Genomic DNA, 16015 nt, shown 5'->3' on the forward strand with positions numbered 1-16015 from the left:
TACCCATCATCTCAGATATATTATAAAAGGTAAATAATTTACTTAATTGGAGGCAAACTACTTAAACATGTAAAGCAGGTAAAATACAGAAAAAAATAAATGAAGGTAAGAGTGCTCAGATATGCCCAACAGCATTGCTACCTCTTTATTAAATTTATTTTTAATTTCTTAACATGCTAAACTAGGGGTCTCAAAATGTTGCCAATGAAGGGCCATTTTTAAAGGGGCAGTAGACCACATAAGAGAGGCCTCTAGGCCACACTTTGGGAACCCCTGCATTAGACTCTGTGCCTTCTTGCTTGCGCTTTGCCTCGTGCAAAGGAAAGGTTCAAACAGAAGTCTGACTGGCAAGGAGAGGGGGGGGGGGGGTTTGACATCTCAAACAAAACCTTCTCTGTAAAACCAGCTGTGTGGGGTTTGACATCACAAACAAAACCTTCTCTGTAAAACCAGCTGTGTTAGGATCCTACAACTGTTTCAACATTTGAAAGAACCCCAGTCCAAAATCAGAGTTGTGCCTTGCCTTAACTTCTAAGGTAAGTTTTGAAAAAAGTTATCACTAAACCTGCACATATTTGAACGGTCTAAAATGGAACTTAAGTTTTTGTTTATCTACGTTAGAAGCTAACTAGAACATTTAAAACATTTTCTGTATATCGGTTGAATATATTTTCATTGTTTATCTATGAAACATTTCAAACCTATATACAATAAAACTACAGACAAGGCAGACTTTTATCCATATTCTATATTATATTTATTGTATGAAAAAATTTCCCCCAGAGACCCCAACTGCCATGCAAACAAATGGCTGATATGCAAATATCAATTCTATTTGGCTGAATACCAGAACTTTGATCAACTGCTTGGGAAAGGAGATTGAAGAAATAAATTCAAGCATGGATACAGTCTGGCTCCTGACTGCCTTTTCATTAGATTTGAATTTGGCATGCACCCATGCTAAACAAGAGCAAGACAAGAACCAAAATGCTACATGATTTACAATATACATGCAAAATGAAAACAGAACGGACAACAATTTTTAGGGTAGATCAATGTGAGATGAGCAAGTTTTAGGAATCAAAACGGGGAGCGACTGCATTAGCCACACTTATACCAGTCTCATTTAAGACCATTCTCATTTCTTCTGAGTTTTTGTGGTACTGATGAGCAGACTCTGCATGTACCACCACCACCACCACAACTAGTGATAGTCTAGAGACAGTGATGCCATGCTTTTCTTAATGAATGAAGAGAGTTAACTTTAAAAATTGATGTATTACCACACAGAAGCTTATTTGGTTTCTAGAGATGAATTATGCCAGATTTTAGACGGCATTTTATTTAAAAAAAATGGTTGTACTAAGTGCTGTCACTACCTTTTATTACAACCAGTCCAGTACTACAGATCTGTACAACATTTAGAATAAAAGAAGTGTTTCCTGTTCTTAAAAAGGGCTGCAAGAAATATACTTATTACTATGGAGACCTGTCAGGTCCTCCATAGATTTTTGAAAAATAATTACATTTAAGAACTCTCTGGAATGAAGGCTAGTAAGATGACCAGCACAGGATGGACAGTATTGCCACATGATCTGCACAACACCGTTAAATTCCAGCACTCAATCTAAGGTCATTAAATTAATCCACACCCCTCAAGCACATTCACAAAGCTACATGGAGTAAGTATCACCCAATCAAAGTTTCAAGCGAAATGAAAGGCACTTGGGTTGACTGTTACAGACCAACGAAAAGGAAAACAAATAAACAGAAAAGCTTACCTTATCCAGTCTTTTTTGCCAGCTCTCTTCACGTTTTACCATGAGTTCTATACAATGAGAAAGTGTAGCAAGAATCCCAGCAGTAGTTGCCTTGAAAGTTATAGCTTCCCCTTTAAAGTCTATACCATTAATTCCTTTGGGTGTCACATGTGGAAACACTAAAAACAAACATATGATTCATTCACCAATATCCACCTCAGAGACTCAAAATCAATACTATAGCCTAACTTAGAGGAGTCTAAAACAAAATACCTCACTTCTATTAGTCAATATGAAATTAATTTAAAAATAAGATGACCAACACTTGTCAGCTAGCCACAAGAGCAAGGCAGACATTTAAAGACAGGAATGCATTTCTTCAACTTCATCTTGCTTTAGTGTATTTCCACAAGTCTACTTGCTATGAGGTATTACTCTGCACTCAGCAATCATGTGGGTGGAGGGAGTGGTAATACTTTGTAACAGTAGCAGTTTGACAGCTTTAAGTGGGACCTAATTAAGACAGAACAACCTTAGAAAACCAACATACTGATACAGTATTAAAAAAGCTATACATTTCAAAATGCATCCAGCCCAAAAAGGAGCATTAAGGCTGTCTTAAAAAGATGACTGGAGTTGGGGGGGGGGGGGGGGGGTTGTTTTTAATAGCTGTAATAAAGTAAAATATTTTTAAAAGGTAAGAGATATAGCAAATGTGTTGAATTCTCTCCAAGTACAGTGGATTTTGCAGTTTCAGTGACTACTTCATGCAGTCAGGCAAACCATCTGTTGCCCAAGCTATTTAAACACATCACTTAAGAGATGTGTGACAAGGAAAATGTACTTGTTACATGTCAAGCTCCTACAAAGAATACTATATCAAATACAACCAATTAATGTAACAAAATACTAGAAAACAACAGGAAACTCCCATGTAATAGATAATGTACCCAGGTAAGTCAATTTAATGCTAAAGATGCCATGCAATGAGCTAAGGATCAGTCACGCAATAACTAGCATTTCTTAAGTCTTAATTTGTCAGTATTATTTAGTCTGTATTTAACTTAAACATTATAATTTTTTAAAACAAAATTAAAATGTTGCATAACACAATTGCCTGATAAGACTGACTCAGAGACTTCAAGCAGTTAGACTAGTTCAATAAAGATTATACACTTCTCAAAGTGTGGACACGCACATTGGGAGCTGTTTTACGAGAGTTGCATTAAAAGGCTGTTGCATTTTAAATGTTACTTGTCGACAAACTGGAATGATGCAAATGTAGCAAACCTGCTCCAGCTTTAACCTTGCTTCATCCAAGGTTAAAAGTTGAAGCTGTCTGACTACATTTGTTATTTGTGGACAAGCTGGGAACAAACACAAACCTAGCAAAACAGCTCTTTAACCCAGCAAAACAGCTTCAGCTTTAACCTTATGTTTACATGGTTTCTAGCTTGCACAAAAATATGAATTAGAACTTGATAGCTGCTGCCCTTTGGCAACATTCCCCTTTGGAACTGCTCCAAAAGGTACATTTGTCCATACCCTTAATGCAACTATAGCTCTTCAATGCTGGAAAACTGCAAACACACTTGGAAGGATAGAAGAAAAAAAAAAAAATCTAACGTGTCTCAGTGAATCATCTAAAACTCTAGAAATTTAGGGCTCCTTTCCTTTCAGGAACAATCAAAGGCTTCCTGAAAAAGGCTATAGATTATATAATGCTTATAACACCCCATTCTAAACAGCAATTTGTGTTATTACAGGATACTATTTTCATTTCCTACTAAGCAATGAATAAACTGGAGAAAAAGGATTCCAAACAGAGTAGGGGGAGAACAAGATGAAAGACAAAATATGACTATGAACTACAACTGGGACCCTACCTTCCCTTTTCCGTAGTGGCTATGGACATTACTGGGGAAGGAACAAAGAAAACAACAGTGGGGTCTATGAGTAATTAAAATCATGGCTAGACCACACTACAAAGACCTTTAGCAGTGATACAGTTTATACCAGGCAATTAACTCCCCTTCATGGATATAAACTGTATCTATCTACATAGCATGATTGTATCAGTTTTAGAGACATAAGAACATGGCTCTATTGCCAAAAATTTTCTAGTTCAATACTCTCCTCAATAACAAACAGAATTTGACTGGAAGATTGATGTAGAGAAGTGATTAGCAAGGGGACAATATTTTCTGGTCCTGGTAAATTGGGAAAAAAAAAAAATCTAGCTTCTCTTCATAGGAAAGCAGGGTTGGAAGGGACCTCAAGCGAGGATCATCTGACTAAACTATCCCAGCAAATGTCTGCCCAGTCTGCTCTTCCAACATTTGAAAACTTTCAAGGATGGAGATCCCACAGTTTCTCTAGGTATCCTGTTACAATGCTTGGCCACCCTCGAAGTCAGAAAGTTCCTCCTGGTCTTCTCCCTAAGCTTCCCCTGCTGAAGGTTGAGGCCATTGCTCCCAGGCTTCTCTCTGTGGCTGCGAGGGACAGGAGTATCTCAATCCTCCCTAATAGTCCCTCAGGCATGTGAAGATTTATCAAATGCCCCCACAGTTTTCTCTTCTCCAAATTAAATAACCTAAATCTTTCAGCCTTTCCTTTTCAGTTTTGCTTCCTATGCCCCCGTAATGCATTTTGTTGCTCTGCACTGGACTCTTTCCAAGCTAATCAACATTTTCTTTTAAGTGAGGCCCAAAACTACTCCAGGTGAGGCCTCTCCAGTGCTGAAGAGAGCAGAAGAATCACTTCCCTTGATTTAAAAGCAACAATCCTATCCACGCAAGCCAGTATACTGTTGCTCCCTTCTGCTTCCCCCCACCCCCCCACTTTTTATTAAGCAATAGCATACTACTGGCTCACATTCAGCTTACAGTCTACTCTAATTCACACATCCTTCTCTGCAGTACTTCAGCCTCCCCGCTCATCCCCCAGTCTGTACATGTACAATTATTTTTGTCCCAAGTACAGGACTTTTGCACTTGTCCTTGTTGAATTTCATTTGGTTGATTTAAGGACCATTTCTTTAGTCTGTCCAGGTCATTCTGGATGCTAGTCCTGCCTTCCGGAGTCTCCGACTCCACCTCTCTTGGTACTTTCTGCTAGTTTTTAAATTGTGCATTCAATCCCATATTAATTGTCTTCCCGATTTTTAGATTTCACCTGCTATGCAAAATGAAACTAGAACCCAAATTTCAGACTTAAGCAGTTCGAAGGCAAAACCTGCAGAAGTTGAACTTTCGCTTATCACAGGCTTAGGTACATAGACATAATTACTGCAGAGCAGCCCACTTCAGCTAGAACCCACCGTTCTTTTTCCTTATAACTACTTACTTGTATTCTTATGTCCTTAATTTGATATAAGAATCAATTTATGGATACATGTTTTTTCATGATCGTATTTCTCTATGGATTTCCCCATACAGTGTTTTCAAACACTAAAGCTTGGTTCTTAATTTAATTTTGTTTAACAATAACAGTATTTAGATTTATATCCTGCCCTATCTAGAAAGGCACAGGAGCAGTGACTTTCAAACTGGGTTTCTGAGTAAAGGTTTTGTGTTATCTCAGGTCTAGCATAGATATCTTCCTCCAGATCACTGGAATGGCTTGCTACCAAGTTAGTTTTCCATCTTTTCACTGTGCATGCCATTTACCTTTATACATGGCCTGGCATTTCATTTATTCTTTCTTCACACTTATTTTCATCTTGATCTTTTTTCATTCCTATTCCTATCAGCACTTCTTATTCATGTTTTGAGGTCATTAAGTTGAAGTGTGTAAAGTTTATGTTTTCTAGATGTATCAATATGTATTCTGGATGAAGTTAAAATGAATTAGAAATAAAAAGACAGTGAATTAAAACATGGGTTAGCAACATATGGCCTGCACCAGCAAACCTTTGCACTCTGGCCAGGGAAGAGAGGCAACTGCAACATCTAGGTTAAGAGTGCTGGCTGCCTCCAATCCAAGCCAGGTTGCTCTGGCCTGCCACTGAACTTGAAGACAAGGATAACATGAATAACAAGGTATGCGTAAGCCTTTACTTTGCCCAACTCCAAGACCAAGTATGATGAACTTGCAGCCAAATCCACTGTAAAAAGTTTCTAATCAGGAATTTCATAATACTCAATTAGTTTCTAGAAGACGTCTTAGTCCACACTATCATATGCTTTTCTAATCTACAAGTTCATACATAGTTTAAAGTGGCAGTTTTACATTTAATATTCACTATCAACATCGTAATGATGCATACACAATCTTTCTTCCTTGAAACCAACCTATTTGTCTATAAATTGGGAATCAAGTGTTTTTAGATCTTCTCCAACTGTATTCTTGCTATATAGTTTGCTTGGTACAGAAAGGCATATGAAAGTTTCCATTCTTACTCTGAAAAAAAATATTCCCTTTCCTTGCAAGTTTAACCAAGGGATTTCCCTTTAACTTTTTCCAGCATTCCTATCATATTTTAAATTACTTGAAATAAATCTTACTCTGATAATCTTGTTACCAGTTCCAATTCCATCGTAGCCCACTATGGTTGACGTTTCATCTATCCTAGAAGCTTTAATGGCTTTCAAAATATTTTCTTTATGTGACTTCTGAAATGTTACTAAAGAAAGGATCTTTGGAATGTCAGGAGGATCTTCTGGTCATTTGTTGTTTCAAGCACTAAAATGATCTTTCAGTCTCTCAACTGGTTTTCAAGTTGGCTAAACCTATTTCTACATTCATTAACTAACCTGTTGCCCAGTGGGGAAAACCTCAATTAAAAAAATTATTTGGTAAACAGTCTTCACGTAAAAAGAAAAGAAAAGCAAAGCATCAAATCTACAGATTTAGCTTCTTGAACAAAAAGCTGTTTAGGTTTCCTCCCCCCCCCCCCCCAAAAAAAAAACCCAACCCAAATCAAACAACCATACACACCACATTTTCCATGCACTTTGCTTCACTTCGCTATTCATTGCATCATTTTAGTTCTTTAGTCTTGAATAAAGACTTCCTTGGCCTTTTGCTTTTTTTCCAGTTACTACAGTTTTCAAGTCTTGTGGAATAGGCATTGTATTAAACCTTTTTCCTTTCCTAGCTTTCATCACAGCTTTCCTGACATTTGTTTCTTAATTGCTTCACCTAATATCAAATCTTCTCTGATTATAGGAAATAATCTGTTTTTCACACAAACCTGGGATAAATGCATGAAGGCTGAACTTTCCAGTTTCAGGTCCTATCTCCTTGGTTTCTCATCATTGTTTTAAAAGCAATTCATTTAATTCTAAAAGATTCCTTGGAGCAGGAGCATGGTTGGGCACAATAACCTAAAATCTTTGTTTATTTTCACATCCTCCATAATTGCTCATTTTCTTTGGAGATTAAATGCAAATCAAGTTGACTTGTTATTCCCAGAAGGAAGAAACATGAGAAGATTTTGAGCTCATTTTTCTGAGACCAGACTTCTTCCAATTATGTTTATTTGACTATCAAGATTATTACAAGAAATTATCAAGGTACCTTCCTTTGCATTCACAACACCAATGCCACGTGTGGCCACAATTTTTTTTCACTTGTTTCAGCTTCATATTTTAAAGTACTAAAATCTCCCGTTGCTATTGGCACATTTATTGTTGATATTCTGCTCACAATTAGCTGTAGTTTACCATTACAAATGTCTCACGTCCTCATTAGCAGTTTGTTGCATAGCAATGGATTATGTTCATGCTCCAAAATTGCAAAATAAATCTTGCTCTGATAATCTTGTTACCAGTTCCAATTCCATTGTAACCCAGTCTGCTATCCTTGGTAGGATCATGGCCATCTCTCCAGTTCATGGATCATTTTTCTTCTCATTATTTAAGTATTCTATTTGTTATATCCCAAGAGGACTTGCTCTTTCATTTCAGCAAGTTCAACAATTCCACCTTGTTTCACTGAGTACCAAAGATTCCAGCCCCAATTTTCATTTTCTGTTCACATGGGCACATGTTCCAAGTGGTAAGAATTTGTCCACATTTAAAAGTTTTTTGTTTTTTTTAAGAGAATAAAGAAACAACTTTCATGACCTAGTATTGCATATGATCACAACTTCCCTACATTTGCTCACTGCTGATTATGCAAGGTGGTCACTGCTTTGCCTGCTGCCATTATCAGAAGATCTGATAAATAGACAATAATCTTAAATACTTTCCGAGTCTCCACAAACCTTCCCATCCTGAAAAAAGGTGTTGCTTAAGGCAAAGACAAAGACTACTTGGATTATGGATTGTAAATGCACTCACATTATGAGAATAAGATGTAGTAACACCAAGGCAGGTATAGGGTGGACAGACTGATTTCAGTGCTTATAGATTTATGGCAAACAGGCACAATAAAAATAGTATCTACTCCACTAAAAGGGAGTATATGCTATCCTATATGCTTCTTGGCTCTAACCCTGCAATCCGAAGTATAAACATAGATACTTTGGTCCACACAATCTCACTGGAGATCAGAAGGGACATATATGCATGCACAGGGTATGCCAAACAAACATCTGATTGTAGTATTTGGGTTTCAGTAGTTTATAATCTAAGGCCTCCTTCACTGAAATTGATCAAGTGAAGGGTAATTCAGCAAATCACAAATAACAACGAACAAACTAAATTAGTGCAAAATTAAGGTTACACTTAAAAAAAGTCACAAAAGTCAACTAACGCATAAATTAAGGTTATGACTACTAACCATCTTAAGATGGCCATCTTCCCCATTCCATGCATGCTGTGGAATATATTAAAATTAGTCACTAATCAAGATTGACAATTGTAATTGGAACAACAGGTGGCACACAAGTGCCATTTATCTCACCCAAGAAATCAGTTACATAAAAACATGCACTTTCTGATGGCTATTTTAGCTTTTGAAACTTCTACATTTTATTTTTTCATATTGGAGTGGGAAATTATGTTGAGACAAAAAGGATACACATACACAAGATGTGTTAATGCACATTAGACTAAATTAATTCAGTGCTGCTTCTGACCATCCTAGGGTGCTGCGGACATGGTTTTTGTTGCCAGGTAGATCCAAGAAAAATGTTGGGAGCAAAATCAAGAACTGTTCCTCACCTTCACTGACCTGACCAAGGCGTTTATTTCCTTAAACCATGAAGCTCTGTGGACCATCCTTCAACGCCTTGGCTGCCCGCTGAAGTTTGTCACCATGCTGAGGCTCCTGCATGATGATATGACCGCCATTGTCCTGAGCGGAAGTTCTAAAACCAACGCCTTCTGCATCCAGACCAGGGTCAAACAAGGTTGCATGATTGCCCTCACCCTGTTCATCATCTACCTGACAGTCCTCATCCATCTCATCTGAGATGATCTACCATCCGGTGTCAGTATCCAGTATCGACTGGACAGGAAGCTGGGCACTTCTAGGCAAAAACAAAACTCACCACCAAGGACATTCACGACTTTCAGTTTGTAGACGATTGCTGCGAGATGGCTCACTCTGCACGGTATGTGCAAACAACCTTAGATCTTTTCAATGCTTCATATAAGAGACTTGGCCTGTCCTTGTACGTTGCTAAGATGAAGGTTCTCCACCAACCCCCTTAGGCCAGCTGAACATCCCTTGTGCTATGTAAATGGGGAGGCACCGGAGCATGTGGAGCACTTTCCATATCTCGGTAGCCACCTCTCTCAACAGGCTACCATCGATGAAGAAGTCCAGCACCGGGTCAACTGTGCCAGTGCTGCCTTCTTCAAGCTGCGACAACGCGTCTTTGGAAATAGAGACCTTCGGAAGTCATGCTAACCACCCTCCTCAACTGCAGTGAAACTTGGACTGTCCACCGATACCACATTAAGATCCTTGAGAACTTTCACCAGCAGTGATTGCGTCAAATCCTGGGGATCAAATGGGAGCACCGCTGGACCAGCACGAGCGTCCTCCATGAAGCTGCGTCCACCAGCACTGAAGTCTTGCTCTTGAGAAATCAACTCCAATGTCCAAAAACTGCCTCCCTCACCAGATTCTCTTCTCCCAGCTCTCCATCGGCCAATGCTCAAAGGGTGGCCAAAGGAAATGGTACAAAGACATGCTCAAAGTCGCCCTCAAGCACAGAGGCATCGACACCAACAGTTAGGAGGAACAAGCTGCTGACTGTTCAGCGTAGCATCACCTGGTCCACCAAGATGTGTGCCACTTCGAGGCCCACTGACTCAATACCAAGGCGAAACGACAGCGGAAAGAGAAGGAGTGGGGGCTGTGAATCCCACTCCCCCATGCAACAACATGCCCCCATTGCCAAAGAATGCGTGCATCCAGAATCAGGCTCCTCAGTGACCTGAAGACTCATCAAGCCTGACGGATGTCACCCTTGACTTTGAGGGACAGCCGCCACTGAATGCTCGTTAGCCTAAGTTAATGGAGATTATGGGCACATGTCTACATGTGCATGCTCTTAATGCACATTAACTTATCATGCCTAAATTTGATACCTGTGTTTGCAGGTATCAAATTTGGGCCCAATTAGCCTATGTGCATTAATGCATGTGTAGACAACACCCAGAACTAACTTTGGTGCTGGGTCTACCCTGCCACTAGGAGGCTGGCCTGAGTTCAGTCTCAGGGAACATCCAGGGGTTGTGTGCTAGGCCCTGTCCCCTAGCCCCCCTTCCGCACCCTTCCAACTCTGGGCTTGAAGACACAAAGTACTGTATATAGTTTTTCCCTTGTAAGTGGGTTTCTTTTACTGTTGGTGGGTGGGGCAGATGGTGGAGGGACTCTGTTGGTTGAGAGGGGAGGGATGGGGATGGGTGTTGTGAGGGTAATAACGTTTTTTTTTGTTTGTTTCACCCATGTGCATGTCCTGAGAGTGATAGGGGGTGAGTGGGCAGCAGGGCAAGAGGGCTGGAGCAGGGAGTGCAGGAGAAGGTGGTCAGGCATGGCCGCCTGCAACCAGTCCCCTGGTCCCTGCTGGTGGGTACATAGCTGTCCTGAGAACTGGGGGAAGGGGGGGGTGCCTACTGGGGCTAGCACCATGGCCAGCAGGAGTGTGGGGTGCTCATCATCACTGGCAAGGGCCAGGCTGGAGCAGCAGGGCACTGGGTGTCACTGGCAGGGGCAGCCCTGGCAGGGGGAGGCAGGGTGGGCAAGGAGGGAACTGCCATACGTTGTGCCTGCGCTGGGTGCACAGTTTCTGGGCAGAGAAGGAGCTGGCTAGGGATCTTAGTTTCCCAGATGGCTGCCAGGTGCTAGCAGTTGGGCTCTGGCTTCAGTGTAGTTGCCAAGTGCTGGCAGTCATGTGGCCAGAGGCTGGAGCTGCCCCCAGTGGCCACATGCCAGGACTGCATGGACTTGGGACTAGCTTTAGTCCCAAGTCCCTGAACGTGTAGACACCTGCCAAAAATTGCTTAATGAGCAATAGTCACGCTTAAATGCATGTGTAGATGCACCCAAATTATCCAAAAACAGTTATACAGTTTTTGATTTTGCAATGGATCCTTGAGTGAAATACAGAGGATCAAGATTTTGCAAGTTCCTACCTTCACTGTTATTCATCTGGGCTGGAAACAAATTTCAGCTTGCAATGCAAGAGCTGCTACTTTGCAAAATATCACAGAATACAATGACCCACAACTGTATCTAGAACTTTCTTCTGTTACTTATGATCTAAAGAACGGCTAGAAGAGGCACAGTAACCAGTGAATTGCTGCTAATGATGTATACTATTTATACCAGACAAAATGCTGTTCAACTATGCATCAGAAATCTTGCCTCATCACACTTTGGACATAATTAAACAAGTAGAAAGTTTATAGTGAGACATGACCTTACATACAAAATAGGAAAAGTAAAAGCTATGGCGCAATCTGGATCATTTCTATCTAGGTGGTTTGCCACCTACTTAATTTGCAGTGGGTTGCCAAATTAAGACAACCACTCGACTAGATGCTGCAGCGCTTACTTCAAAAGCATATTATTTCTCCAGTCAGCTAGAGTTCACTGGCATCGCACTGGTTCTCCATGCAGCTACAGGCTGGATTTAGCCTGCAGACCATAGGATGCCGATACCTAGCCTAGACTATTCATATACCTACACCTTGAGAAAACTTGAAATAATGCAATTTAAAAAAATACTTACATTTCTCTTTACTGCCATTACTATTATGCAAGAAATCCCCATCAGAACGCACTGTAGGGAAGTCATCTTCATCATCTTCTACCACTAAATAAGAGAAGAGAGATTATTTGAATGGCTGAAAAATGATAAGTTACCAGTAGTTCCTTTCCCATTTTTGCCGAGTAGTAAATACAGTAGTATTTACATGTTGAATAAGGTGACACTGATTACCTACGTATTTCTGAGGTTACTTATTTTGATTTAGCACAGGAATCAACATTCACCATGACCGTGGTATTTTGTCTAGGACTAGCACAAAAATCAGCATTTCAGGCTTGTTGCCCATGGCCATAATTTGACCAGCAAGCGCACAAACCACGCTGCAAACAAGTGTAAGACACTCGATTATTTTTCTCTTTTTACTAGATAAAAAAGGAGACCTATTTTTTTTCAGGGCTCAGCACAGAACTTGGAAAAACTTTTAACAAGAACACTGTAAAAAGTCAGATTGTAGAGGTGCATGTTCCCTGCAACCTCCTAGCTGTAGCAGTTTTAGTTATGCTAGGCCATAGTTATGCTAAACTATAGTTAAGCTAACACACTGCAAAGAACCTTGGGAATAACAGGCTTCACCGACCTCTGGAGGACCTGACAAAAGACACAGTAAGCAAAAACAGTAATTCAAAGTAAGAAACAGTAGATGAACAAGTTGGGGAATACAAAATTAGAATTCACAAGCAAAATAAAGATAACTAGAAATGAGCTGTACTTGATAGGGGTACACTTAAGACACTTAAATTCAGTAGGGAGTAAGCTAGAAAAGCCCAAACTCAGCAGGGGGTGAGCTGTATATGCCCAAACTTGGAAAGGGGGAGCAGTAGGTGTCTGGACTTTGGCAAAAGACAAGAGGAACCACAGGCATAGAAAGCACAAGAAAAGAATTGGTATGGGGTAGGGACATCTAGGCTATAAATACAGGGACTGAGACTTGCTTTTTGGAAGCGACTTGGGGGCCTGTCTCTTCACATAATGCATCACTTATAATTGTCTGCACAGTTTTGGTAGGCTGGGCTGATAGCTATACAGACCTGCTAGATTTATTGTCTCTTAGGACAGTAGCTATCTGAGCTTTTGCCACCAAACATGTATCCAAGTCATTCTTTCCATGTTGCACCCAAGGTCCAGGAGGCTGCTTACAGGCAACTAACTCAGAGCACCTCAACCCAAGCAGCCTGAATCACAAAAGCAATAGTAGGCAGGAGGCTGGTTGGGAACCCTCCCAACCACCTCAGAATAGCACCAGCCAGGACTGCAGGAAGCCAGCACAATACCAAGGCTAGCGGAGGTGGCTCAAAAGAGTTGACGCCCATTCCAAGGGAATACTTAAAAACACCCAACGTTTGCCAGAGCATTAAAAACAAGACAGAACCCAGCCCCCCCCCCCAAAAAAAAAAAAAAAAAAAGCAAAGCAAAGCATATGCTTAGCCTCAGTGGAATTCGTTGGAACCCAAAGTGCATACTTAAATGTTCTGCTGGGTTGTGCCCTAGGTCCATACATTTCAGAAGCCTTCACCTTTTTGCTACCTTCTCCCTCACCTTAAGCCATAATGCTGAAAGCTGTCTTTCACCGACATACGCTCAACAGTGCTTCTGTGCCTGCCCCAAAAACCTTCCTTGTACAAATACATTTTATATGAAAAAGATTGTTTTTTCATTATTGATCATATGTTAAAGCAGGCTGGAAACTCAGACTATTGTTTGGGAGTCCAACTGTGCCAATTTTACAAATATAATTGCTTTTCAGAAGGGACTTTGCCATACCAGAAAGCTCATATTTTAGATAGTAATCTAAAATTACCCTTTTTTGAAAATGTAACATAAGAAGGTTTTTACTATTTGCAATTTAGTATTTTAGAATACTAAATTGAGAAGGAATGTATTGTTTTCTTAAAAGATTAATTTAGATGACAAAAACAAAGAAAACAGAAAACTACAGCCAATCCCACCACTAGGAGCTTAGATATTGAAATTTATGTTTTACAAAAGGAGATTCATGAATCTAATCATCCTGTTGTTTGTCACAAGGTGGAAACACATATCAGAAACTTAAACCCATAACGTGGCAGTTAACACTATGATGTAATACACTTAATGTGAATTACCATAACAATTCAATGTTATAGGCAGATGTTGCAAACTTATTTATATAGCTTTGAAGATGGGTAATCGGGTCATATGCCACCATTTTGAAAGGACTGATGAAAAATATGCACCCGATATGGTTAACAAAGCTTATTACATAGTCGAGTCCAGTTAACTCTACATTATGGTATAGAGGGCATTAAAGTATTTAGCCAGCATAAAACCTGTATCAGCCTTTATGGATGCTATTGCACTGGAGCATGGTTTTAGGTTTCTGTAGTATATATAGAACCGTAATTTTATTTACCTTTATCTCTCTGAAGTTCATCCTTGGAAACAGCATCTGCACAGGCATCAAAATATTTCTGCAAAGTATCAACCTGTCTACACAGGATGTCTCTGAAGGTTTCCATTTCAGCAAGTTTTTCACGCAAGCTATGACCTTTCTGGAAATACAGAAAAACCCCAGCTAATACAGTATACTTAATAATGGCTCAAATGACAGATTTACAAAATAATATTATTCAGTTTTAATTAGTAAACACTTGAAATAAAACTAAATAATTTAAGTAATATTCTATACATGTTTAAGTGATATTAGCTTATTACAATATTAAACCAACATATAAGTGAGATGCAATGCACATATTAGATCACCCTCTCCAATCCTATCTCTACAGTTCCCTGTAATACATTAACTAATCTTCCCCCTCCACTAAAGTTATTTGCCTATATATAGGAAGCAAAAGAACCCTCTTCATTTGGAATATGTAAACAGGTGCTAGCTGCACATTATAGTTCCAATTCACAGAGACTGTGAAGGTGAACAGTACATCAAATTGTTTCAGTAGGTTAATCAACATTTTAATTTTATGAGAACACTTTCAATCTTGCCAGCTTGAAGTGTACTACTTTAAAAATTGCTTTAAATTTAACTATGTTAGTATTTTTATCAGATCTTTCAAATGACACAATCTTATCAAATTAAAGCAATAGGACAACTCAACCACCCAAGACTCAGGGAAATAAAGATAGTAAATCCTGCCAACTTTTACAACACCTATTATGCTGTCAATTAACACACTCTGCAGGCATAAATTTTATCTCTATATTCGGAAAAAGTCCATGTCCTTATGTTCAAATCTCTTACTGTTGACAGGGCAAATATCTCAGTAACATCAAAGAAAAGTAAATTGGTTGAACCTTACAATTTCCAGTTTCTGGTGGTTTCAAAGTTTGGTTTTATTCCAAATCAAAACAAAACTAAGTTATTTCTCAAGAAGTGGAAATGCTGAAAAACTGCTTTAGAAACAAGGATATATGGTTTTTCTTAAACAAACATACTTCTCAGGGAATTACTTCATAAAACTGGCATGAGTCTCAATTTCACAACTGCACACCATTGAGCAAAAGCAAAATACCAAAGCATCCAGACAAGAGCTAGTTTCCTCAGGCCAGTGTTTCCCAAACTTTTGATACCTGGTACACACTTTTTTCTGGATTAAAATTAGCAGCATATTTCACTCTTACAGCCCAAAAGATGCATGTGGTAGATCTAAAATTCAGAAAAGATATGGAGGGGGCCCTTCAGGCTAAACAAGCTGAGAGTCACCGATGTAGCTGGTGCCCCTTAAGGGCAACGGCCTGGTCCTTCTGCAGGGGTGGGCAAAATACGGCCCATGGGCTAGATGCGGCCCACCAGGCCATTTTATCCGGCCCGTGGGGCCCCTAAAAAATGTAGAAAATTAATATTAATCTGCCCTGGGGTGCCTGTCATGCGGCCCTTGATGGCTTGCCAAAAACTCAGTAAGCGGCCCTCTGCCACAAATAATTGCCTGCTCCTGTTCTACTGCCTTCCCCCTTTTGACTCAGGGGGGTGGGGGGGGAAACAGTCCTGATGCCGAGGCTCCTGCTGCAGGGATGGGATGGGTTGCAAAGCCTGGTTCTGTTGGTGTGTCTGGGCATCCATCTGCTGGGGGGGGGGGGGGGGGGGCGAGAGGGG

The 16015-nt window shown here is 40.0% G+C and overlaps 1 protein-coding gene across 1 annotated transcript in view; it reads right to left on the reverse strand.

Annotated features, from left to right (window-relative positions):
* The window catches only part of COL4A3BP (collagen type IV alpha 3 binding protein), a gene marked incomplete at its 5' end in the record, with an annotated part of 54206 nt that overhangs the window by 32441 nt on the left and 5750 nt on the right, over window positions 1–16015 (reverse strand). The window contains 3 exons of the mRNA XM_006034632.1: window positions 1782–1939; window positions 11893–11976; window positions 14321–14459. Of these exons, the coding sequence (XP_006034694.1) occupies window positions 1782–1939; window positions 11893–11976; window positions 14321–14459 (381 nt within the window). The remainder of the gene's footprint in view (window positions 1–1781; window positions 1940–11892; window positions 11977–14320; window positions 14460–16015) is intronic.

Source organism: Alligator sinensis, unplaced genomic scaffold (genome assembly GCF_000455745.1).
Source record: "Alligator sinensis unplaced genomic scaffold, ASM45574v1 scaffold290_1, whole genome shotgun sequence".
NCBI lineage: Eukaryota > Metazoa > Chordata > Crocodylia > Alligatoridae > Alligator > Alligator sinensis.